The following is a 25,402-nucleotide window of genomic DNA, read 5'->3' as shown; positions in this document are numbered from 1 at the left end:
GGATCACCCTACTAGATGCAGGCATTGAGGGCAGACATGATAGAGTGCACTGCTCACAAAAGACCAGTGAAGAACATAAATTAAGCCTTTGGGAAACATGGTTAGGAAAAGCAACTGAAAAAATTGTGACATAGGTAACTAGAATTGTCCTGAAGTATCTGTTCACTCTGTTGTAATTATCACACATTGTAGCCCCAGCCAGTGCTCATTTATCTCTGTCATCAATGTTCTGTTATCCTCCACACACAACTGCACGACCTTGAACTCCCTCACATTTGGAAAGAGCACTGAAATCAATGTGATCCTCTCCAAGTTCAAAGCCACTGAATCTCGCATTGCCACCATTTTGGTAACACCTGATAAAGTGAGTCCTGAAATGGTTTCCCATTTGTATTTGAATGGGAGCTGCACACAGGACACATTTGGTAATTGTGATATCCAATGTAGAACATGATCAATATCCAGTTGTTTAAGTGTGGTCTTCCGGCAAGATTTGCTAATGCATGGATGGCGGCCATGTATGATGACTGATTTTAGGCCATGGAGGGACTTTGGCCTCAGAGAGGACAGCATATTCTCCAAATTATGGATGCCCATAGTGATAGTATGCAGATGTGGAAGTCGTACGTGAACAGCACGTAAATACCAATGCGGCGGGTTGACTTCACCACAGAAGAATGTCAAATCGGTTATCAATGTATGACGGGAGAGAAATAAAGATAACTGCTCTGCTGTAAACGAACATGATATGAATGCTACTCGTTTAAGGTGAGGGAAGCGTAGCACAATGAAACCATCCCATCGTTTATTGAAATCATAGTTATGTCTTAGTGTCAATGATTCAAGGGGTGATGCACAAGCTGAGCGGACAAGCCAGTCCATGAAGGATGCAGATCCACGGGAGATGTTCATAGAAGTGAGAGTGGTGAACGGTGGCAAGTTGAATAAGGTGGGAACATGCCAGGCAGTGCTGTACTCGAAAGACACACATTGTAACCTGACAAGTTGTTCACAGAATCTGTGAAAGCATCTTGCCCAATCCTCAGAACGCATGATACTCCATGTAATATTTAGCTGAGTACAGGGTGGGAAGACAATGTGCAGGCGAGGATGCTGTTTTTGGGGGATACTCCTGTGGTATCGTAGGACATTGTCAAGGTCTCCCATGAAGTCTAAGGTGAACATCAGGGTCATTGATGGGATGTATGGTTTTTGTAGGGCAAGCGCAAGGTAGCGTAGGGCAGAGAAGGTGCTAGAAGCACCGGTGGCAAAGGACCCGAATTCGCTGTACTTGTTTGGGATTTCATCCCATGGACCAAGTAAGTGACGGGTTGCTACATGATTCAGTCCACGAGAAAGGCATGCGAGAGCTATCAAGTCCGTCTCCTTGATGTGGTCGAATATCATGTAAAGGAGTTCATTGGGGAGTGTAGTCAACGTCGGCGCCACCTGGAGCTCTTGCTCCATTTGCCTTGTTTGAACGACCATGATATGTGAAATATTTGAGTAGATACGATTTGGGGACAAGCACTCAAGGATTCGCAATAAGGATGGTGATGAGAGGCGAGTGATGGTGGTTTGGAACAGCGAGGCCTTCTAACCCTCGTGAGACGACGGTCCTTTTTGGCTGACCCCTGAAACATTTAATCGATTTGAAACAGGATTTTTCATACAGGTCTAAGTTCGGCTCCGTAAGCCATCCCTGGAAGTCTGATCCAACGTCTGTGGAAAGATCGTATGTGAAAACATGTACTCTAGGCTGGGTACGGAGATGGGGGTCATGTTGTAAGCTAGTGGGTGGGCACCCATCTCCCCTGAGGTAGTAGTTATATCATCGATCTGTAAATCCTGGGTAATATCCAGTACACTGACAACTTGGTATCCGTCACAAACAAAAAAAAAATTGGCATAGAAATTGTGTTTTGGGGTCAGGATACATGAGGGTTAGTACAGCTACGGTGTGCATTTTGCCACACCGTTGAAGATGTGAGATGGAGAAGCATGAGAAATTCGCTGGAGAAGTCATCCGGGAGAGGAAGGGGAGAAAGCGGTGCATCATTTCCGAGGCAGCAGGTAATCGTATTCTATCTGCGATGTACACTGTGACATTAGCCATCGAGTAGAGGACTTCATAGCTGTATGAGGCGACTATCGACGTGTAAGATCCCGAACTCTAGTGATGCACCGAAAGCTCTAGAGCTTATTATTCTACTGCGAACATATTAGCAACACGAAACGCGGAGCAAGCGTACACCAACCATGCTTTAAAGCACCGAGAGAAAATACATTCAAAGCTAAGGCAGAAATACGTTTCCCATTTATCGGAAACTTCTTCATCTAATGTGGAGAGCAGGCGAGGATGGCACACATAAGCGTGCTAGATTGCCCAAGAAGTTATATCTATCTCTCTACCTTGGCGTTATCATCCTTTTAGAACCTCATTAAAGAAGAAAATAAGCCGTCGAGAAATAACAATAAGCTAGTCCTATGATGGTGGAGGAAAAAAACTGTCGCCGCGGCGGTCCGAAATCCAAATGGAATCAACAGGATCACGTGCAACATAAAGAATTTCGTAGAGAATGTTGTCCTCGCGACCACCTTACTGCCAGATCGCGCCAAATGCATTTTCATTATTCGGTTTCCTGAAAACATGCTTGCCGATCCAGATTCCAACGTTCCATCTGCGATCATCAACAACGGTGCAACAAATGTCCCTTAAATAAAGTACAACAACCAATAATCAAATACACGAGAACACCTAATGCGAATGACATTAAGCTAAAACGACCACCTCTGGACCTCCTTGGCGCAATTCATTCCAATGCTTCATATTTCTTGCGGCAGTCTGGGCTTCCGTATTTATGTCTCTTCATCATTTTTCCCCCGTTTTTCTTGCCATACCCAGCGAGGAGTGTTTCTGTTTTTATTCCATATTTTAGCTACGGTGTACCATTCTGAGGCGCCAAAAAAGCGTCATCCTTTGATCCATCCTCTGCGTCCCCACTCGAGCAAGTTCACAGAGCCGCTGCGCTCCATCCTGATCCATCTCAGAGATATAAATACAAGAGATTCATTTTGTAGGATGACCAATATCATCTGATCACGGCTTCTGCCGGTGGCGAGGCATTACAGATCCCAGTTTATCGCCACTTGTCAGGGATTCTAACAATACCTTATTGTAGGGCGTCTTTCCCGAACTTGTCTTTTTCATCTATACCAAGTATGCTGCATATTCCCTCAAAACTTCTGCTTATCGTATGTATATAAATCTTCTGTTTGTTATTCTCATTCCACCAGTTGTCCCTACTCCAACCATGGTTATCCGGTCGTTTGCGCTCTCCTTTTTATCAACGACGTCGTTGCTCGTATTAAAGGTTCTCAATTCAGCTTGAGTCGAAATATACCTTTATTGTCATAACTACCTTTTCGTCGGCTACCCTTCATTTTGCAGTGACTCTCTCAGTTGCTGCACTATTCACTTCGACCTTGGGTGATACTCAAAGGCCAGTAGTGATGTCTTTATCTAGCAATGAAATTCCTTGGCCGCCGAACTCTTAGGACATGTGGGTCGTACATAAGCCCTGCAGACATGATAACCGCCGAAACCCAATTTCTCATTGATGCTACCCAAGCCTCTGACACTCCGAACGTAGTGTCCGGACGTTCCTCAGCGCCTATAAGTGCATATTTCCATGTCATCCGTCAGAACCTCAACAGACTGTAATCAATCAGGCTCTTCGGCAGGGAGGTTTACACAGTCGGGTCTGCAAGATTCCTTACCGACTTTCGTACTTATCTCACTTCTGTTACAGATTCACGTCGTGTTCGACTGCTGGTTTACTAGCGTACTCGACATACCCTTGGACATACACCTCTGCTCGTACAGATGATCGCGTTGTTGTTTCATTCTCTTCCCTTCCCGGTGGTTCTATTCAGAACTATAACTTTGGCCACACTATCTCGCATGAAGTCGGACACTGGGCCGGTCTTTACCATACATTCGAAGGAGGATGCTTGGGATCAGTCGACTATGCTTCTGATACTCATGCGGAGGCGTCTCCTGCATATGGATGTCCATCAGGGCTTCCGTTGGTATGTATCGTTCTATTGGCTAACGATTATAATAGATAATTACATGGACCATTCATATGAAAGCTGTGTGGAAGAATTTACTGGGGGCCAGGCGGTGGCAAAAACTGAGGATATGATGAATAATAGACAGAGAAGGCCACTTCTAAGCTCACAGCATCGTTGTATCCTCAGATAATGTATCAGCTCGTGCTTATCATATCTTGACATGTTTGATTGTGTTTACGGGCAGCACAGAAATACACAGACAAAAAGCTGAGGATCAATTTAGTGTCACTAGTTACAGGGAAAACGAACATAAGCCTATACAAGCATCAGAAGAGTTTACATGGGCGGTACCAGACGACTCACCTTTGCAATCAAGCGTCCGGAGAAGAGAAAATTGATGAGAGCTGGTCGTTGTATCCAGCAAACCAGTCAACGCTACCGTCACCACTACTGAACAATGGCTCGAAGCAATCGTTGTCGGCAAAATAGTAGCATACTACATAGCTGCCGGTGTTTGCCTGGTTGTTACTACGCCCGAAAACAATCAGCAACAAAGGAAAATGCCTCGGATGTCGCTTACGAGCTTACGACGTTATCGTTGAATCCGGACCATCCATCACTGGCGGTACTTTTGAGGCACTTGCCGATAGGGACGTCGCACTTCCCATCACAATTAACGTAGTAAGCATTAACGCAGAGTTGGATGTCAACAGTGATGCGATGGAGGCAAAGACGGCGAAAGACAGGGCGTCAAACTTCAACGTGCGTTGGGCCATCGTATGAGAATGAGAGCTAGGGCGATAGGGAATGCGTCAGTTCGGGAGCATCTGAAAAGATACATATGTGGGCTTAGCTAACTTACGCGATAGCGCTAGAACGTTAACCGTCAACGGAACGAGAGTAGTAGGGTCTATAAATTGGGTAGAATGGACATGTTGCTACCGAAGGCTCGTGATCATCTGAGAATCAGGTGATGGTCACCGGTGTAAACGTCATTACTTGGTTAGAATAGAAATGGTCGGAAGCTGAGATTCCGACGTACAATGAGACGAGGAAGTCTACTCTCAGAAGTGGTAATCCTCGGGAGACGTCAATAGAAGCACATTCGTTAGGCGGCATTCAAAATTACGGCAAGGGTGCACCATCGGATTCGCAGGATGCATGGAACATGGACCCCTGGTAGATTTGGTTTGCTAATAGAAGTGAGTTCACATGATGTCGTAAGGCATGATTTTACAGATAATGACTCACTACCATTCATTAGATCCAGTGGCATTAATATGGATAGAGCTGCAGTCAAAGTAAGCACACTTACGTCGTAGAAACCAGGCCAAGCCTGATCCTATAACGCACTATCTCCTTTCACTGAGATGACTACTTGGTATCCTGGTTGGCTCCTACCCATCCAAGGTGTCCAATCCTGCACCCTCTAGTCGAAAGGATGAAAGACGAATCCGGAAGACAAAGTAGCACAACTTCGTAGTCACTTCACGATTCGCAGTTGTAAAATCTCATTCGGCATAGCTGATGCTCCAGGGTTCAGAGATGCTTACGGTCAAGCCCGTATTCGACGTCTACTGTGACAGAGAGAATGAGAAAGCTTGTCTCATTTAGCTGAGTAACTGACGTTTGTCCAAGTTAAGACAAAGAAACCGATATAAAAGTGATACAAGTATACTGGTTGTCTGCACCATCTCCAGCTAACACTGAATTCCCTCATCGTTGTAAGCCCGTCAGGACGACCGTTTTGCTCTGCGGATACACGATGCCTTGGGGACGAATTTGTACGTTCTCTAATATCCTGCGATAAAAATGGTTACACGTAGCACGAATGAGCAGCCTCGAAATCTTACCTTCATCTGGTTTCGTACGAACGAGCTGTCCTTCGTCAAAAGTATCCCCCAACTCCTCTCTAGCATCATGAAACAGTAGTGGGAACTTGTTGACGCATATAATCGAGGCGCTTGGAGAGCAGAGACGCGCATTCATATGGATTTTATGAGGACAGTGTAACCGTGCGGTGTAGCTATCATAATCATTGGACAAATACGTCCTCGCACGACCTACAACATCTGGAAACGCGAGTCAGTGTCGCAATGTGATAAGACTAATGGGGACATACAGGAGAGTATCCCTCATGGATATTGCCTTGGCAATCCAGAGATTCGGATGCAGTAGAGTACATTGTCCTCGCTCAGTTACAAAAAGTAACAAGAAAGGACCGGAGGATGCATGGGTGGTTCCTTACCAGTCTTCTTCGGGTGCAAGCCCGTACACGGGTAGCTGAAAAAGGCGGTCTCTGTTAGAAGAAATACATATTCTGTCCTTGTTTGACAGGCGGACGAGGTTGTCACGACGCCGTGACGGTTGTCTATCCGTTACCTTTCTGTCTTTCCTTCCTTCCTTCCACCACCATCCCGGTGCTCCGCCCCTAGCAGCAGCACCCTCTATCACCTAGCCATCGCTATCAGATGGCGCAACGGTTATCTTCCACTCGCTGATGAGGAACCACTGATCTCGAGGAAGCCAGCGGCGACATTATCAAGCTCAGCGCTCTGTTAAATGTACCTTCAGTTCTTCTTGGTCTTGGAAGTGAGTTTGGAATGCTGTTCTCATTCTGAAAATAAATAAAACAGAACTTTGTAGACATGCCCCGATATTCGGACCGCGCTTCCCTTCGTCGACTACGATACATGCGCGTGAGGCACAAGCATGAACAGCGACCCTCTATCCAGCCAGCTGGGTACCGTGACGAGGACTTTGGGAATGGGAGCATAGATGACTGGCGGGGGTAGATGACTGGCGGGGGCAGATGCCATGGGAGGTTGTGCTGAGGGTACGAATGTCCCATCATCGCTGTCGTCGACCCCGATGGGCCACCCGATAGTGTATCTACGAATGTACTGTTGGTTTGTTCATCGCGAACGGTGCTGCGATGGAGGGTCTTGTCGGCCTTCGACACAAGGGAGTCAAACCAGCGGTCAAACCCGGCAGGATCTTTGGGTATGTCCACACGTGGAAGCGCCACTGGCTTGCAGTAATGCTCTTCGCTATCGACCCTCTTCCGCTCCAGGAGATATGTTATCCAAGCCTCGAACTCTTCGGGGACATCATGGCATGGGACATGTTCGTGTTTGTACGACCGACGCTCTGGTTGTTGGTGCATGTACCCGGTGGGATCTTTGCTCCGGAGTCCATGTCGTTGCCGGTGAGCCTCTTCATTATCGGCCTCCTCCTCTTCCAGACCAAAGGGATCGAACCGGACACGATCACTGCGGCGCGGGATGTTCTCGCATAACTTCTCCGAATGCTGACTAGGATGTGAGGCCATCCGTGCCATGAAACTGTCGGGAGTGTCCTGAATCGGATCAGCAACACCATTCGGATCCGGGAGGGACTGCGACTGGTCGAAGATGTTATGAAAACATGTCGCGTGGAGTGGCTCATACACAGCGTAGTTTGCCTGCTCTTATTGAGTCCCACGTTCCTTTCAACGATGGAATGATGTGCTCACCGACGGTCTTCCCATGTAGTCGACTTCCATATCTACTACTGGAGTGGCTTGGAGTCTCGTCCACCTCGAAAGCAAGATGTCAGGTTGGGTGGCGACGGTAGATAACAAATGACCAGCCCTGAACGCCTCCCTCTTTGCTCTGTTTTCGGATAGTTGGAAAACAAGGGTACGACTGCCTCTTCCTGCTACCAGTGCCCTTGTCTGCAACTGACAAAAAGGCCATTACATGTGTACCCTAGCTCCATCTCAACGGCTCCGGCGTGGTACCACTGTCCAATGCCAAAACGAAAGCATACAGATTTCTCGTTTGGAGTTCTCTTTTCGTTCCAACTCCAAGTCTCGTTGCTGCCTCCGATTGCTTGGGATCTCGACACGAATGAGATCTTTATCTGAGCTTATAATAAAATACGGTTGTTCATTCCATGTACTTTGTCTTAAGTGTCGCTGTGTGGCCTAGGTGTCCACTAAGAATTCCGGGTTCGAGCCCTGGTGGTAGCCTTGTTTGTGGGAGTCAGCTGTTTTCCTCGAACGGCGCAGTCTAGGGAGTGCATTTTTGCGGCATTTGATCGCTGTGTTATGCTCGACATGTCTAACGTCCTAAAGTTCGATCTTGGATTTGGATGTAAAATGTGTTGGGAGATCTCGTCGTGATGCAATATCGATTTATTCATTGTGTATATATAAAGCCACACTGCGCAGAAATGGGGACAATTTTGGTCAACCGAGGCCAGTTAAATGGACGAATGATAAATCAAGTCTACTCTACTGATGTTGAACCCTAAATCGTGGTGTCGAGAAACAGGTCACTGTTGACCTCCAAAACTTTGAGGAATGAATCGAACGCCCACAGAAAAAGTGTTTAGCTCATTCAAAGCCTACGAGCGGGGGGTATGTAGGACGAATACAACAAGAGGACGGCTTGTCGTCTTCCAAGCTCCGAGTTCAAGGAGGGAATCCTTCAGAGCAAGTTGGAAAGTGAAAGAGAAGAGTCTGCATGCAGGGCTTACCTGGCATTTGTGGTCGATATTTATGGTCGATTGCACCGCAGAACAGAACTTTTCGATGGCCGCCTTTGAATCTCCAACAGCGCTGGTTGGGAACGCGCTTAATAGCGATGATATTGTCAGGGTGCTCGCACTTATCGGCATCAGGAGCCACCCGTTCGCGTTGAGCGTATCTTCCACTTGTTGATCTAGTTGCTAAGAGCGATGGAGACAACGGCGAAATACCAGCTCGGAGTCGACAGGTGAAACCAACGGCATAGTGGTGCAAGTCGCTAGAAGACTGGGTCAACTGAACCTAGTTCGATTCCTTGGTGCTGTTTCCGCCCTCTTTCACTTTCTAAAGTTTTAAATATGAGGTAGACTGGAGCACGTAGAAGCTTGTGCCAGCTTTGAAGTCGTCGTCATGCCACCCAGCTGGCTTAGTGGAGGATCGCCCTTCATGCTCGTGCCCCACGCGCATATATTGTAGTCGACCAAGGGAAGCACAGTTTGAATACTGAGGCATATCTACAAAACTTCTTTTTTATTTCCTTTCACGTAAATACAAACGCGGTGGGTTCACTTCACCACAGAAGAACGTCAAATCTGTTATCGATCTATGATGGGAGAGAAACAAAGATAAGTTGTCTGCTGTAAACGAGCATGATCTGAATGTTACTCGTTTAAGGTGAGGGAAGCATCGCACAATGACGCCATCGATTTCTTTATAATTATGTTCTAGTGTCAATGATTCAAGGGGCGATGCGCAAGCTGAGCGGACGAGCCAGTCAATGAAGGATGCAGATCCCTGAGAGATGTTCATGACATTAAGGGATGGCCTTGCGAAAATATTGAGATCCGGTTTTCGTACCTTGGAGCAGGATTTGCTGTGAAGCAGGAATAACCTCCCGGTACCGAGGCTTTGTCGGTCATACCTGTTAGAAAGACGTTTAACGTCGTCATCCACTTTCGCCGAGCATGTGGAAAGACATCTAGAGGACAAGAAATGCGCGCGCGGTACGATGACCATCTCAGAACCATCCATTTCACTGGCTGGCGGACTTGAAAGATCACCAGAAAGAGGCTTGTATGTCCAGATGGTGGAGGGCAGAGTGATTTTCTCATCCGGGAGAGGAAGGGGAGAAAGCGGTCATGTCTCCTGCGCCTGGCGGGCGATGAAGTAAGTCGCATCATTAGGTACGGGTTACGGTCCTGAGCTGTATGAATAGGAAGGGGATGCTTTTCATTGGCGTAAGCTGCTGAAGACATTTCCATACGAATGGCTTCTGCTCTGACAACGGTGCAGAATAAGCTCGTACACGAAGCATGGCTGATATCCTACGTGTCCGAGCAGAGTGGCTCGCATCACCACCACTCGATGTTGATCCACTAGATAAAGGAAACAAAAATTGCGCATTGGAGAGCTCCAACTGATCATTCTACATCGTAAGCGACGGACGAGACCGCAAAGCGAAAAAGCAAGCTCGCTCCAAAATGTCCACCACCATGGCGTAGGAAAGACGTCAATCTGTCCGGTTTTAAAAATGAAATACACTGAATTGAAAATGCGGGATGCTAGTTGTAGGAGGAGATAGCCATGCCTTGTTTTCCAACAGTCCGAACACAAAACAAAGAGGGAGGCGTTCAGGACTGGTTATTTGTCATCCACCGTCGCCACACAACCTGACATCTTGCTTTCGAGGTGGACGAGACTCCAAGCCACTCCAGTAGTAGATATGGAAGTCGACTACATGGGAAGACCGTCGGTGAGCACATCATTCCATCGTTGAAAGGAACGTGGGACTCAATAAGAGCAGGCAAACTACGCTGTGTATGAGCCACTCCACGCGACATGTTTTCATAACATCTTCGACCAGTCGCAGTCCCTCCCGGATCCGAATGGTGTTGCTGATCCGATTCAGGACACTCCCGACAGTTTCATGGCACGGATGGCCTCACATCCTAGTCAGCATTCGGAGAAGTTATGCGAGAACATCCCGCGCCGCAGTGATCGTGTCCGGTTCGATCCCTTTGGTCTGGAAGAGGAGGAGGCCGATAATGAAGAGGCTCACCGGCAACGACATGGACTCCGGAGCAAAGATCCCACCGGGTACATGCACCAACAACCAGAGCGTCGGTCGTACAAACACGAACATGTCCCATGCCATGATGTCCCCGAAGAGTTCGAGGCTTGGATAACATATCTCCTGGAGCGGAAGAGGGTCGATAGCGAAGAGCATTACTGCAAGCCAGTGGCGCTTCCACGTGTGGACATACCCAAAGATCCTGCCGGGTTTGACCGCTGGTTTGACTCCCTTGTGTCGAAGGCCGACAAGACCCTCCATCGCAGCACCGTTCGCGATGAACAAACCAACAGTACATTCGTAGATACACTATCGGGTGGCCCATCGGGGTCGACGACAGCGATGATGGGACATTCGTACCCTCAGCACAACCTCCCATGGCATCTGCCCCCGCCAGTCATCTACCCCCGCCAGTCATCTATGCTCCCATTCCCAAAGTCCTCGTCACGGTACCCAGCTGGCTGGATAGAGGGTCGCTGTTCATGCTTGTGCCTCACGCGCATGTATCGTAGTCGACGAAGGGAAGCGCGGTCCGAATATCGGGGCATGTCTACAAAGTTCTGTTTTATTTATTTTCAGAATGAGAACAGCATTCCAAACTCACTTCCAAGACCAAGAAGAACTGAAGGTACATTTAACAGAGCGCTGAGCTTGATAATGTCGCCGCTGGCTTCCTCGAGATCAGTGGTTCCTCATCAGCGAGTGGAAGATAACCGTTGCGCCATCTGATAGCGATGGCTAGGTGATAGAGGGTGCTGCTGCTAGGGGCGGAGCACCGGGATGGTGGTGGAAGGAAGGAAGGAAAGACAGAAAGGTAACGGATAGACAACCGTCACGGCGTCGTGACAACCTCGTCCGCCTGTCAAACAAGGACAGAATATGTATTTCTTCTAACAGAGACCGCCTTTTTCAGCTACCCGTGTACGGGCTTGCACCCGAAGAAGACTGGTAAGGAACCACCCATGCATCCTCCGGTCCTTTCTTGTTACTTTTTGTAACTGAGCGAGGACAATGTACTCTACTGCATCCGAATCTCTGGATTGCCAAGGCAATATCCATGAGGGATACTCTCCTGTATGTCCCCATTAGTCTTATCACATTGCGACACTGACTCGCGTTTCCAGATGTTGTAGGTCGTGCGAGGACGTATTTGTCCAATGATTATGATAGCTACACCGCACGGTTACACTGTCCTCATAAAATCCATATGAATGCGCGTCTCTGCTCTCCAAGCGCCTCGATTATATGCGTCAACAAGTTCCCACTACTGTTTCATGATGCTAGAGAGGAGTTGGGGGATACTTTTGACGAAGGACAGCTCGTTCGTACGAAACCAGATGAAGGTAAGATTTCGAGGCTGCTCATTCGTGCTACGTGTAACCATTTTTATCGCAGGATATTAGAGAACGTACAAATTCGTCCCCAAGGCATCGTGTATCCGCAGAGCAAAACGGTCGTCCTGACGGGCTTACAACGATGAGGGAATTCAGTGTTAGCTGGAGATGGTGCAGACAACCAGTATACTTGTATCACTTTTATATCGGTTTCTTTGTCTTAACTTGGACAAACGTCAGTTACTCAGCTAAATGAGACAAGCTTTCTCATTCTCTCTGTCACAGTAGACGTCGAATACGGGCTTGACCGTAAGCATCTCTGAACCCTGGAGCATCAGCTATGCCGAATGAGATTTTACAACTGCGAATCGTGAAGTGACTACGAAGTTGTGCTACTTTGTCTTCCGGATTCGTCTTTCATCCTTTCGACTAGAGGGTGCAGGATTGGACACCTTGGATGGGTAGGAGCCAACCAGGATACCAAGTAGTCATCTCAGTGAAAGGAGATAGTGCGTTATAGGATCAGGCTTGGCCTGGTTTCTACGACGTAAGTGTGCTTACTTTGACTGCAGCTCTATCCATATTAATGCCACTGGATCTAGTGAATGGTAGTGAGTCATTATCTGTAAAATCATGCCTTACGACATCATGTGAACTCACTTCTATTAGCAAACCAAATCTATCAGGGGTCCATGTTCCATGCATCCTGCGAATCCGATGGTGCACCCTTGCCGTAATTTTGAATGCCGCCTAACGAATGTGCTTCTATTGACGTCTCCCGAGGATTATCACTTCTGAGAGTAGACTTCCTCGTCTCATTGTACGTCGGAATCTCAGCTTCCGTCCATTTCTATTCTAACCAAGTAATGGGGTTTACACCGGTGACCATCACCTGATTCTCAGGTGATCACGAGCCTTCGGTAGCAACATGTCCATTCTACCCAATTTATCGACCCTACTACTCTCGTTCCGTTGACGGTTAACGTTCTAGCGCTATCGCGTAAGTTAGCTAAGCCCACATATGTATGTTTTCAGATGCTCCCGAACTGACGCATTCCCTATCGCCCTAGCTCTCATTCTCATACGATGGCCCAACGCACGTTGAAGTTTGGCGCTCTGTCTTTCGCCGTCTTTGCCTCCATCGCATCACTGTTGACATCCAACTCTGCGTTAATGCTTACTACGTTAATTGTGATGGGAAGTGCGACGTCCCTATCGGCAAGTGCCTCAAAAGTACCGCCAGTGATGGATGGTCCGGATTCAACGATAACGTCGTAAGCTCGTAAGTGAGATCCGAGGCATTTTCCTTTGTTGCTGATTGTTTTCGGGCGTAGTAACAACCAGGCAAACACCGGCAGCTATGGAGTGTGCTACTATTTTGCCGACAACGATTGCTTCGAGCCATTGTTCAGTAGTGGTGACACTAGCGTTGACTGGTTTGCTGGATACAACGACCAGCTCTCATCAATTTTCTCTTCTCCGGACGCTTGATTGCAAAGGTGAGTCGTCTGGTACCGCCCATGTAAACTCTTCTGATGCTTGTATAGGCTTATGTTCGTTTTTCCTGTAACTAGTGGCACTAAATTGATCCTCAGCTTTTTGTCTGTGTATTTCTGTGTTGCCCGTAAACACAATCGAACATGTCAAGATATGATAAGCGCGAGCTGATACATTATCTGAGGATACAACGATGCTGTGAGCTTAGAAGTGGCCTTCTCTGTCTATTATTCATCATATCCTCAGTTTTTGCCACCGCCTGGCCCCCAGTAAATTCTTCCACACAGCTTTCATATGAATAGTCCATGTAATTATCTATTATAATCGTTAGCCAATAGAACGATACATACCAACGGAAGCCCTGATGGACATCCATATGCAGGAGACGCCTCCGCATGAGTATCAGAAGCATAGTCGACTGATCCCAAGCATCTTCCTTCGAATGTATGGTAAAGACCGGCCCAGTGTCCGACTTGATGCGAGATAGTGTGGCGAAAGTTATAGTTCTGAATAGAACCACCGGGAAGGGAAGAGAATGAAACAACAACGCGATCATCTGTACGAGCAGAGGTGTATGTCCAAGGGTATGTCGAGTACGCTAGTAAACCAGCAGTGAACTCGACGTGAATCTGTAACAGACGTGAGATAAGTACGAAAGTCGGTAAGGAATCTTGCAGACCCGACTGTGTAAACCTCCCTGCCGAAGAGCCTGATTGATTACAGTCTGTTGAGGTTCTGACGGATGACATGGAACTATGCACTTATAGGCGCTCAGGAACGTCCGGACACTACGTTCGGAGTGTCAGAGGCTTGGGTAGAATCAATGAGAAATTGGGTTTCGGCGGTTATCATGTCTGCAGGGTTTATGTAAGACCCACATGTCCTAAGAGTTCGGCGGCCAAGGAATTTCATTGCTAGATAAAGACATCACTACTGGCCTTTGAGTATCACCCAAGGTCGAAGTGAATAGTGCAGCAACTGAGAGAGTCACTGCAAAATGAAGGGTAGCGGACGAAAGGGTAGTTATGACAATAAAGGTATATTTCGACTCAAGCTGAATTGAGAACCTTTAATACGAGCAACGACGTCGTTGATAAAAAGGAGAGCGCAAACGACCGGATAACCATGGTTGGAGTAGGGACAACTGGTGGAATGAGAATAAGAAACAGAAGATTGATATACATACGATAAGCAGAAGTTTTGAGGGAATATGCAGCATACTTGGTATAGATGAAAAAGACAAAAGTTCGGGAAAGACGCCCTACAATAAAGTATTGTTAGAATCCCTGACAAGTGGCGATAAACTCGCATCTGTAATGCCGAGCTCGCCACCAGCAGAAGCCGTGATCAGATGATATTTTTTATTCTGCGAGTGGTCCAGGTTATTGGTCATCCATATCTCTGAGATGGATTAGGATGGAGCGCAGCGGCTCTGTGAACTTGCTCGAGTGGGGACGCAGAGGATGGATCAAAGGATGACGCTTTTTTGGCGCCTCAGAATGGTACACCGTAGCTAAAATATGGAATAAAAACAGAAACACTCCTCGCTGGGTATGGCAAGAAAAACGGGGGAAAAATGATGAAGAGACATAAATACGGAAGCACAGACTGCCGCAAGAAATATGAAGCATTGGAATGAATTGCGCCAAGGAGGTCCAGAGGTGGTCGTTTTAGCTTAATGTCATTCGCATTAGGTGTTCTCGTGTATTTGATTATTTGTTGTTGTACTTTATTTAAGGGACATTTGTTGCGCCGTTGTTGATGATCGCAGATGGAACGTTGGAATCTGGATCGGCAAGCATGTTTTCAGGAAACCGAATAATGAAAATGCATTTGGCGCGATCTGGCAGTAAGGTGGTCGCGAGGACAACATTCTCTACGAAATTCTTTATGTTGCACGTGATCCTGTTGATTCCATTTGGATTTCGGACCGCCGCGGCGACAGTTTTTTTCCTCCACCATCATAGGACTAGCTTATTGTTATTTCTCGACGGCTTATTTTCTTCTTTAATGAGGTTCTAAAAGGATGATAACGCCAGGGTAGAGAGATAGATATAACTTCTTGGGCAATCTAGCTCGCTTATGTGTGCCATCCTCGCCTGCTCTCCACATTAGATGAAGAAGTTTCCGATAAATGGGAAACGTATTTCTGCCTTAGCTTTGAATGTATTTTCTCTCGGTGCTTTAAAGCATGGTTGGTGTACGCTTGCTCCGCGTTTCGTGTTGCTAATATGTTCGCAGTAGAATAATAAGCTCTAGAGCTTTCGGTGCATCACTAGAGTTCGGGATCTTACACGTCGATAGTCGCCTCATCCAGCTATGAAGTCCTCTACTCGATGGCTAACGTCACAGTGTACATCGCAGATAGAATACGATTACCTGCTGCGCCGGAAATGACGCGAACATTATGTTCAGGTGGATCATCCAGCTATTCCATATCAAGTGCTGAAACTTCCTGGTAGCGTTGTGATGAAGGATCGACTGGTGCCGGTGATCGTTGGTGTCCTCGTAGATCAGATTTCGTTGGATATGGGTGATCTCTCTCCTAGACAGTGAGATACATGTCAGTCTCTGTACAGACCTCATCCTCACTGGCGGCAAAGGCGAATAGGCGAATATCTCTTCAAGTTGGGCTTGTCTTACGATTTATCCGCCCTATGGCCTTGTCAGTTGTCAGCTCGTCTCTTTAACCATGCTTTGATAACTAATGTTACAGATTAGACCACTTGCACGGCCGCAGTCCTTTAGGAAACGGCGTACGCTCATGAAGTAAGATGATAGGCTAAGTCATCATGAATCATCTACGACGTGAGTCTTATCGCCCTACATTGGAGTTGTAACTAAATATTGATAAGTATGCTGGAATCCAAGAAGATCGCTGTGATACATTGAAGCTCAGTCCTATACCAATGGACCCTCGAGGAGCTGGACCAAAGGCCATTTTTGTTCTGTGAGTCACGTTCGCCATCCGCACGCATTTAGCTGAAAAGTTCTCATGGCCGGAAGCACAAACCGTGACATGATTGTGCCCACGTATCGCTTTGTCGGACATTTGTTCTTACTACGAATCCCCCGAGAAATGTCCGACTACCATGTTATTGAACGGAGGTCTGTGTTCAACGAGCTCAAGGTACCGAATTCATGCCGTTGGTTCTCCGCCTCGGCAAGAGGTCCACGTAAGTGCAAATGTAAGAAGCGCTTTCTTAGTCGCTGACTTTGGTTTTCTCTTTATAGCTGTACTATTTTTAGCTACCTATTGATATCATGCTATCTCTCGGTATCCATCACCGAGGTGACAGCACACCGTCATGGTGAAGCAATTGAAGACCATCTCTATGGCACTTCCCTACAGCTACTCCTTTTGACAAAGGCCAAGCCGCGTAAAAGGAATCGTCATGACTGGCGGATGGATGACTGACTCGGTGAGGTGTCTATAGAACTTCCCGACGACGGATCCATGGTGAATAAGTTTCGGAGACGATACCTCGAGATGCCTATTGTCAGTTACTTCAATTGTTCCCGGACCATCCTGACCTTACCGCATAGTACCGGCGCCATGACTGCTCATCCTTTCCAACAAAACGTTGTCAGTTGTTGCGTCGCGTCATGAATATCTTCGTAATCCTTCCATGAGTTAACGCAAGTTGACGTGATCTGTCCGCAGGAGGTCCCTGCAGGAAGAGCGGCTGGAGAAGATGCTCCCGATTGTTCGGGGAATCATTCGCCGTATGTGACCGTGGTGGTTTCGGTGGCGGTTTCGATGGCTTACGACTACACGGGTAAAGTTATAGAATGAACATCATTGCGATATCCTGACGTTCTGGAAACCGGCCAAAGTCTGTGAATCAGGAAATGCGTCGGCTCGAATACCCTTTTCACTGCTTCCATCCGTCGCTGTTCGTCTGCTCTCAATCGTTCAGAGCATCTATTACATTCAATACCAGGAATCAATCTGACATCTACTGGGCATTTCCTCGACGGTTGTGGAAGATCATGGGTATCCATTCCAAAGATAACAAATTTCTTTCATTTCTTTCCGATTCGGGAATGCGACTATTTCTTCCGACTCGGACATGTCGCGGTGTTATCTGCAGTCCACGAAGTATCATAAAAGCCAACATTCCTGCTCCTTGTATCCTTATCACACCTTTCACCCTTAGCAATGGTATCACAAGAAATCCCGTTCAAGATATCCATTCCGGACGACGAGCTCAAGCTCCTCCAACAAAAGCTCTCCTTGATCAGATTACCAGACGAACTCGAAGGATCTGGGAAGAAATACGGCGTACCGTTGAAGGACATCCAGCGTCTAGTCACCCGGTGGAAAGACGGGTTTGACTGGAAGGCTCAAGAAGCCGCTCTTAACGCCGAGCTCCCGCAGTTCACTCGCGATATCGACGTGGACGGTTTTGGAGTGTTGAACATCCACTATGTGCATAAGAAGAGCGAGGTAGAGGGTGCTCTACCGCTGCTTTTTGTTCATGGGTGTGCGCGCCTTCCAGTTCTATGTACGCATGCGGTAGCTGATATACCATTGCAGGGCCAGGGAGTTTCATCGAAGTACGGAAGATTCTGCCACTGCTGACGGCGTCGTCACCGGATCATCCCAGCTTCCACGTCGTCGCGCTGAGCTTGCCAGGATATGGATTTTCGGAGGACAGCAAGAAGCAAGGTTTCAGGCTCGCCCAATACGCCGAAGTACGGCTCTTCACTAGCATAGAACAACACAGCTCACGCGAAGCAACTTTCTAGGTCGCCGAAAAGCTCATGGTCTCTCTTGGATATAAGGAATACGGTATGTGATCATCACGCTGTTTGAGGGGAAGAACCTTTACTGATTGTATTTCCAGTCACGCAAGGAGGAGACTGGGGAGGCCTCGTGAGTTGTCGCCTCTCTTTCAAGCTATATCGCTGTGACTGATATCCATCCCAAAGATTACACGGAAGATAGCCAGCCTCTATGGAGGAGAGCATAGCAAGGCGCTCCATACGAATACTCCTACGTAAGTAACCAGTCCTCTTCGCTGGTCCAATTTTGCTGACGCTTTTTACAGGGGACGCCGTCCGACGATCTTCGAGCCTATCCTTTTTCTCCAGCACCTCGTCACCCCATACACCGATACAGAGAAAGCCGGGCTGAAATGGAGCCAGTGGTTCCGCACCAAAGGTGAAGGCTACCTGATCGAACACGCCACGCAGCCCCAAACGATGGGATATTCCCTCGCTGATTCTCCTGTCGGTCTGCTTGCATGGATATTCGAGAAATTGGTGAACTGGACTGACGAGTATCCTTGGGAAGACGATGAAGGTACGCGGTTCGACTCTACGTCTGACGAGATTGATATATTTCTCTCTAGTCCTAACGTGGATATCCATATACTGGTTCTCAAGAGCGGGTCCTACAGCATCCATACGCATATACTACGAGGTATTTGGATCGGCCGATATTGGGATGATGACCGAGAGACTGCCTATACCGCTCGGGATATCATACTTCCCAGCAGAGCATTACTGTGTTCCTCGGCAGTGAGTCACCTTGATGTTGACACTTTTTTTTCGGCGACTGATGTGGTGGTTAGTTGGGCGCGTACGACCGGAAATGTTGTGTTCGAGTCGGAGCATACGAGCGGTGGACATTTCGCTGCGCATGAAAAGCCTCAGGAGTTGGTGGACGATGTGAGGAAGATGTTTGGGAGGGGAGGGCCGGCGTTTAGGGTCGTTCCCGGTAAGACAGGTTACAGGTGAGAGGGATGGGATACGCTTGTCTGTCGTATAACTACGACCTCCAAGCCCTAACCTGACTCTGTTACAGATGTACAATTCACCGGAACAATATCTTCTTTCCTTTGTACTAGTCCTCGTCCATAGACATTAATCTTTCGTATATGGACCATGCAGAAAATTACAATATTACCCTTTATTATTCGTTTGAATATAGTATAGAGCTATGTGGGTTCGGTTGCTTCGGTTCATCTTCACTTGTCTCATTTTGTCACTCATCGTCAGATGTGTAGGTATGTCCTTTGTTGAATCCAATATGCGTATTTTCAATCTAGTTGTTCGTCTTGTCACAGATATAAATTAGTCTTGGTGCACCTTTTCTCATTGGACAACCAAGTTGAATCCCAATTAATTCTTCATAATTCAAAGCGTGGTCCACGTCTGAAAATGTTGTGTTTCTTCGAGATGTCACTAGGCCGGCTTCTGTCATCTGCCAAGTGCGTGTTCGAGCTAGCTTGTACGAGTCTTTTAGTCACAACATAACGTCGTCCGAAAGGATAGATTAATGTTGGTGCACCATTCCAGAAGTCATGCTTAATAAATACGTACGTGTAGCTCATTCCGCTCTTCCATGGTTCTGGTCTTACCGGCGGCGGCGTATGTGCGAGTGCGGGGCCGAGGCATGAAGTACTTTTTGTCATCACATGTACTTGCATTCATTCGTTCGAGCTGACAAGCTACGTACCTCTCTATCACTACTAATCTGATTTCGATGTAATATTTATGGTCAATTTGACGGCCCGTTCGTAAATGTCATATTCAGCATAAATACGACTGCGCGGCTTTATACGAACGGAAGAAACTTAATGTAACGATTTCCCTCTGCGTATTGGTGCAAACCCCAGAGCCGGCCGGTGTTCGCATAGGTATCATTTCAGCCATTTAATACTTGAATGTATTCCAACACTGGCAGTTGATATGTTCTACTTCCATTTCTCCTCTCTGAGCGTAAGTCACCTCTTATGTCTGTGTAATCATTCAGTACTCGATTTGTAATTGACAGCCAATTACTTTGCAGGACCCTCAAACTACATGGTCCCGTATATAAAAGCCATACTTTTCTTCACATCTTTCTATCATCCCAGCATCGGTCTATCCAAATGGTTAAACTCGTTACCAAATTTGCCGCTCTCTCTTTCACCGTCTTTGCCTCCATCGCCTCGGCTGTTGACATCCAACTTTGCATTAATGCTTACTACGATAATTGTGATTGGAAGTACGACGTCCCTATCGGCAAGTGTCTCAACAGTACCGCCAGTGATGGATAGTCCGGATTCAACGATAACGTTGTGAGCTCGTAAGTGACATCCGAGACACTTCTCTTTGTCGCTCATTGATCTTGGGCATAGTTACAACCAGACGAACTCCGGAAGCTGTGGATTATGCTACTACTTTGCCGACGATGATTGCTTCGAGACATTGTTCAGTAGTGGTGACGCTAGCGTTGACTGGTTTGCTGGATACAACGACCAGCTCTCGTCAATTTTCTGTTCTCAGGGTGCTTGATTGCAAAGGTGAGTCGTGTGGTACAATCCATGCAAACTCTGCTCATGCCTGAATAGCCTTATGTGCATTTTCCCTATAAGTAGTTGCAGTACAATTGATCTGCAGCTTGTTGTCAGTGTATTTCTGTGCTGTTATCCGTAAACACAATCAAAACAACATTACAACTGACATATAGGCATGTCAAGGTATGATGAGCATAAGTCGATACATTTTCTGAGGATGTATTTCATCACTCTCAGTGTTCACATATCAGGAACCTGAAGGCTGAGACGTTTTGCTTTTGTCAAAAATCAAAAAAGCTGAAAAAATTTGATTTACCTACCTGGCATGCTCTGGTCTTCCCACTACTATACATCAGGTGTTTGTTCTCTTATCAGTGCCAGAACACCCAATCCTTGGTGTCCTTGGCAGCGAGCTCCCTGAAATCCATCATCCAGCCCACCAGAATGAAAACTCTCAAGGTCTCATCCTGAAAATGCTTCAGTTCTGTGGCATTTTCACATCAGCATCAAAGATATGGACCTCCTGCTCCTTTCTCAGTGTTCTACTATATAATGACCTGCTGGATCAATGCTGCTCCTTTGTTTGTCTTCAGAGTCACTGTTATAATTGCTAAAACATATGATGGGACAGCTATACCAGAGTTAACTGATAGCCAGATCAAAGACCCTTTGCTTGGTCTAGATCTGCAATTCAATAGAGTGATAATAAGTGCATTTACACATAGTGAGAGAAGTGAAATTATCTGCTGGGATGGACCACTAATTGTCCTTAAAAGAATTTACACTGGTGTAGTTCCTGTCATATCATGGGCTATAGTCTTTTCTTTTCACCTCTTTTGACATGCATCTCTATGATCTCTCTGATTAGCTTTGAGAGAAAAATCCCTGAATGACTGAAGGTCATATTTTTGTCTTTATCATCTTGCTTCTGTATTTTCTGATAGGTGTTGGATTCATAGACTGATAATATCTCACTTTTCATCATAAATAACAGAAGTAATTAGATGACATTGAAGTCCAGTCCTAGCACTGTGGTCTTATTTATTATAGAGATCAGTGCAATTCTGAACATCATCCTTTTTGTAGAACTCTCACTTATCAATACTTAGATATGATATTGCTGAATTGTTTGAGGCTGATCAAAATATGTTGTCCTCAGTCTGATTGTTTGTACTATCCAAAATTTATAATGAGATAGCTGGAAATAGAATAAAAGGGGTGGTAATTTCAATAAGAGTATATCTCATCTGTTTTGTCTTCATTTTTTGTTATGACTAAAGGTCTCTTTTAGATAATTATACCAATAATCCTAGTTGATCATGTTGCAGCAGACATATGCACCCAGATGACTTCTGGAGTGAAAGTAGGATGATGTTATAACTGCAATTCAGAACTCAGTCAAGTGAACAGAATCACAGACAGAGTGGTGTGGGCTGGGATATCTTGATCTACAACTTGGAAGAGGACTTAGCCTTAGCAGCTATATATAGTGATGAAATTGAAATTGGAGGGTATCAGAGCAGCAGTTTAAGCAGGATATAATATCTTTGTGTGCCTATTATTAGTATATTTATCTGTGATTACAGTATTTCACCTAGAAAGCATCTTCTTCCACTTAGACAATGGAAATTGATTGCTGATTCTTGACCAATAATGAAATATTTAAACAGGCTGTACATTAGAGTTAACATATCATATATGCAAGGTTCTTTACCATATGGCAACTGTATTATCATGACATTTGGAAGCCAAGGATTTCTCAGAACCATTGTGACAGATCTCTGGATTTTCTCTAATATAGACAGTAAAAGATGATGTTGACAGATGAATTGTCTGCAGCCATGTGCTGAAATATTCTCTAAACCTGCTAGAAAGTGAGATAGAAGTTTATATGAATACCATACTACTCTCTCCTCTATTGAAATGATGATAAAAATCAACCAGCTGCAAAGTTTGTGAACAAGAGCAATAATCAGACTAAACTGAGAAATACAGACTTGACATATTCAGTAGCAGTAACAAGAGCCTCTCCACCAGAGTGTGTAAGATCTCATACATAAAGAAATACTTTTGATATACTTAAGAGCAAGAGACTTTCAGCATATACAGATTGGCAGCACTGAGACTGTGGCAAAGAATGTTTGCAAAATGAAAGAAAAAATAAGTGAATAATGAAATAACAAGAGATGTAATTGTTTATCTTAAACTATTTATTTTGTTATGAGTGTACTTTCTTGCATAGAATATATGAAAAAGATGTTTCATGGCATTATAAGTCTGAAGAAGAGTGTAAGAATGGAAGCTAGATGCAGAAGGCAATAGTTATATTCTTATTTCTCAGTTATTCAGAAAAAAAAAACAAGGAAAAGAGATTTAGAGCTCATAATTTATTATCAAACAGTAGTCATGCAATTTTTCTTATTGTCTTCAAGCTTAAATGGACTCTTAAATCACATCGGTCCAAGATATGGAGTTTCACTACATGAAAATAAACTATCATCAAGATTTCTAACTCAGATGGATTAAAATAATGGGAGTTGTTTTTATATAGCCTCTCTGACTACTGGAGTATATGCTACTTACCCTGTTCTATATCAGGAGAGACTCAAACCATATTATATTATTAGGTGTATTATATGTGGCTTCAATATCACCAGTAGAGAGTGTCCAACATATTATAAAATGATATTATGGTGAGTCCTTATGCTTGTCTTTAAGATTTAACTGATGTGATGCTCTGAATTTACAGGCTTTAATAATAATTTTTGACTTCAGTCCTTAAGTGGGCTTTCAGTAAACTAACTGTTATAAGTTCAATGCATATACTTTCATCATAAACTTTTCATGGCACACAAGCTTTCTCTCTAATAGCTATGTATTATAGGCATAGCCAGGCATAATGATACCTGATCATATAGGATATATGTCATTTTCAGTATACATGCAGTACCCTAATGCAGTCTGCAGAGCCTACTGTGATGCATATACAAGGCTTGCTGTGGCTAGATGCCTAAGCTATTCACAGCTAGAAAAAAAAGGACAGCAAGTATCTAAAATCATGATATCCTTTAGGCTGGACATCCCATCAGTGGCCTGGAACAGCAGAAACTTGACAAATTCCTCAAAGAGAATTTGTCCAGCAGGTGAATTTGACCATCCAAGTCACTAATGGCATTTCTATTTTTCTTTGTCAAAAAGAAGGACAGAAAGCTTTGACCAGTTCAAGATTACCACAAACTGAACAAAATGATGATCAAGAATGAGTACCCACTTGCCTTATCTCAAAATTAATGGACAAGCTGCAAGATGCTCAATACTACTCCAAGTTGGACATGAGATGGAGATACAACAACATATGGATCAAAGAGGGTGATAAATGGAAGGCAGCTTTTCAGACCAACTGCAGACTCTTTGAACTGACAGTCATGTTCTTTGGTTTAACCAACTCTCTGGCCACCTTCCAGTGGATGATAAACAATATCTTCAAAGATCTTATTGCCACAGAAAAGGTGAATATTTACTTGGATAATATTCTCATCATGTTTAAGGACTGAGACAAGCACTGAAGACTGGTTTGACAAGTTCTTAATCTTATAAGGAAGCACAAATTGTTCTTCAAGGCTGAAAAGTGCAAGTTCAAGGTATTGGAAACAGAATACCTCAGAGTTATCATCAGTGAAGGGAGCATATGCATGGATCTAGTAAAGGTAGTCAGGGTAATAAAATAGCCAACATGGACAAAAAAGAAGGAGCTGCAGTCATTTTTAGAATTCACCAACTTCTACTGGTGGTTCATTCAGGACTATAGCAAGATTGTTCAACTGATGACTCAACTCACAGGGAATGCCCCATGTGTTTGGAGACCCTCCCAACAGGCTGTATTTGAGGATCTCAAAAGATGACTAGTGGAGGACATCACCCTGGCAATACCAACACAAGACAGGAGATTCAGAGTGAAAGTGGATTCAAGTAAGAGAACAATTGTCACCATACTCTCTCAAAAACAGGATGAAAGATAGCAATCAGTGGCCTTCCTCTCAAAGACACTGACTGTTACCAAACAAAATTATGAGATATATAACAAGAAGCTTCTAGCCATCATACTGGCCCTGGTGGAATGGCATCATTATCTGATCAGGGTGGTCCAGACATTCAAAATCTGGACTGATCATCAAAACCTCTGTTATTTCTGACTTTCACAGAAACTCAATCAACAGCAGGCACATTGAGTCATGAAACTCTCCAAGTACAATTACATTCTTTATCATAAAGCAGAAGCAGTAAACAAGAAAGCAGATCTCTTGAGTCAGCAGGCAGATCATGACCAAGAGGGAGAAGAAAATGATGAGATAGTACTTCTCAAACTGGAGCATTTTTAGGCAATGATAATGCTGACAGAGGAGGACATCCATGAGCAGATTAAGAGCAAAATATGCAATATGGGTCAATGGGATCAATGGATTGCATCATCACTCAACCACAAGTGAGGAATGACAAAGGAGGGTGGACTAATCTGGTATGATAGACAGATCTACATCCTACATGACCACTAACTTTGCAGAGAAATCATTGTCACATGTCATGATTATATGACAGCTGGACACTCAGATATTGCTAAAACCAA

At 45.4% G+C, this 25,402-nt stretch overlaps 10 protein-coding genes across 10 annotated transcripts; 5 read left to right on the top strand and 5 right to left on the bottom strand.

Annotated features, from left to right (window-relative positions):
• Positions 1 to 1,042: 1,042 nt before the first annotated feature.
• On the bottom strand, positions 1,043 to 1,488 carry BT62DRAFT_1012063 (uncharacterized protein; the record flags this gene model as incomplete). Its single annotated transcript, XM_043177871.1, has 2 exons — positions 1,043 to 1,074; positions 1,131 to 1,488. The coding sequence occupies 2 exons, from the start codon at positions 1,486 to 1,488 to the stop codon at positions 1,043 to 1,045; spliced, it is 390 nt and encodes a 129-aa protein (XP_043034529.1).
• A 2,325-nt stretch (positions 1,489 to 3,813) lies between these two features.
• Positions 3,814 to 4,403, top strand: BT62DRAFT_1046622 (uncharacterized protein; the record flags this gene model as incomplete). Its single annotated transcript, XM_043178488.1, has 2 exons — positions 3,814 to 4,096; positions 4,128 to 4,403. Coding segments are annotated over 2 exons (423 nt in total), but the record flags the coding sequence as incomplete, so codon positions are not given.
• On the bottom strand, positions 4,173 to 5,270 carry BT62DRAFT_937461 (uncharacterized protein). Its single transcript, XM_043187326.1, has 5 exons — positions 4,940 to 5,270; positions 4,658 to 4,869; positions 4,441 to 4,605; positions 4,245 to 4,392; positions 4,173 to 4,196 (listed from the first exon to the last, which is right to left on the bottom strand). Exon 2 carries the CDS (start codon positions 4,851 to 4,853, stop codon positions 4,662 to 4,664), a length of 192 nt encoding a protein of 63 aa, XP_043034527.1. The 5' UTR covers positions 4,854 to 4,869; positions 4,940 to 5,270; the 3' UTR covers positions 4,173 to 4,196; positions 4,245 to 4,392; positions 4,441 to 4,605; positions 4,658 to 4,661.
• A 1,148-nt stretch (positions 5,271 to 6,418) lies between these two features.
• On the bottom strand, positions 6,419 to 7,602 carry BT62DRAFT_937460 (uncharacterized protein). Its single transcript, XM_043187325.1, has 2 exons — positions 6,724 to 7,602; positions 6,419 to 6,669 (listed from the first exon to the last, which is right to left on the bottom strand). Exons 1-2 carry the CDS (start codon positions 7,406 to 7,408, stop codon positions 6,545 to 6,547), a joined length of 810 nt encoding a protein of 269 aa, XP_043034526.1. The 5' UTR covers positions 7,409 to 7,602; the 3' UTR covers positions 6,419 to 6,544.
• Positions 7,603 to 9,274: 1,672 nt separating this feature from the next.
• BT62DRAFT_554995 (uncharacterized protein) lies at positions 9,275 to 10,153 on the bottom strand. The gene is made up of 2 exons (XM_043181375.1): positions 9,446 to 10,153; positions 9,275 to 9,382 (listed from the first exon to the last, which is right to left on the bottom strand). Exons 1-2 carry the CDS (start codon positions 9,847 to 9,849, stop codon positions 9,319 to 9,321), a joined length of 468 nt encoding a protein of 155 aa, XP_043034525.1. The 5' UTR covers positions 9,850 to 10,153; the 3' UTR covers positions 9,275 to 9,318.
• A 176-nt stretch (positions 10,154 to 10,329) lies between these two features.
• Positions 10,330 to 11,513, top strand: BT62DRAFT_937457 (uncharacterized protein). The gene is made up of 2 exons (XM_043187324.1): positions 10,330 to 11,208; positions 11,263 to 11,513. Exons 1-2 carry the CDS (start codon positions 10,524 to 10,526, stop codon positions 11,385 to 11,387), a joined length of 810 nt encoding a protein of 269 aa, XP_043034524.1. The 5' UTR covers positions 10,330 to 10,523; the 3' UTR covers positions 11,388 to 11,513.
• Positions 11,514 to 12,871: 1,358 nt separating this feature from the next.
• Positions 12,872 to 13,583, top strand: BT62DRAFT_554955 (uncharacterized protein). The gene is made up of 4 exons (XM_043181374.1): positions 12,872 to 12,996; positions 13,063 to 13,266; positions 13,327 to 13,491; positions 13,540 to 13,583. Exons 2-3 carry the CDS (start codon positions 13,079 to 13,081, stop codon positions 13,481 to 13,483), a joined length of 345 nt encoding a protein of 114 aa, XP_043034523.1. The 5' UTR covers positions 12,872 to 12,996; positions 13,063 to 13,078; the 3' UTR covers positions 13,484 to 13,491; positions 13,540 to 13,583.
• A 147-nt stretch (positions 13,584 to 13,730) lies between these two features.
• Positions 13,731 to 14,091, bottom strand: BT62DRAFT_833902 (uncharacterized protein; the record flags this gene model as incomplete). The annotated part of the gene is made up of 2 exons (XM_043182418.1): positions 13,731 to 13,804; positions 13,836 to 14,091. Coding segments are annotated over 2 exons (330 nt in total), but the record flags the coding sequence as incomplete, so codon positions are not given.
• Positions 14,092 to 17,349: 3,258 nt separating this feature from the next.
• Positions 17,350 to 19,358, top strand: BT62DRAFT_554902 (alpha/beta-hydrolase). Its single transcript, XM_043181373.1, has 8 exons — positions 17,350 to 17,976; positions 18,030 to 18,187; positions 18,242 to 18,284; positions 18,340 to 18,368; positions 18,425 to 18,492; positions 18,544 to 18,797; positions 18,847 to 19,015; positions 19,069 to 19,358. Exons 1-8 carry the CDS (start codon positions 17,652 to 17,654, stop codon positions 19,232 to 19,234), a joined length of 1,212 nt encoding a protein of 403 aa, XP_043034521.1. The 5' UTR covers positions 17,350 to 17,651; the 3' UTR covers positions 19,235 to 19,358.
• Positions 19,359 to 20,370: 1,012 nt separating this feature from the next.
• Positions 20,371 to 21,742, top strand: BT62DRAFT_923603 (uncharacterized protein; the record flags this gene model as incomplete). The annotated part of the gene is made up of 5 exons (XM_043184533.1): positions 20,371 to 20,518; positions 20,701 to 20,784; positions 20,952 to 20,961; positions 21,372 to 21,502; positions 21,723 to 21,742. 5 exons carry the CDS (start codon positions 20,371 to 20,373, stop codon positions 21,740 to 21,742), a joined length of 393 nt encoding a protein of 130 aa, XP_043034520.1.
• Positions 21,743 to 25,402: the final 3,660 nt, after the last annotated feature.

The sequence above is a fragment of the Guyanagaster necrorhizus genome (assembly GCF_019112545.1).
Source record: "Guyanagaster necrorhizus MCA 3950 unplaced genomic scaffold BT62scaffold_42, whole genome shotgun sequence".
Lineage (NCBI taxonomy): Eukaryota > Fungi > Basidiomycota > Agaricomycetes > Agaricales > Physalacriaceae > Guyanagaster > Guyanagaster necrorhizus.
The sequence above is the reverse complement of the archived record's forward strand: the minus strand, read 5'-3'. Positions and strand labels throughout refer to the sequence as shown.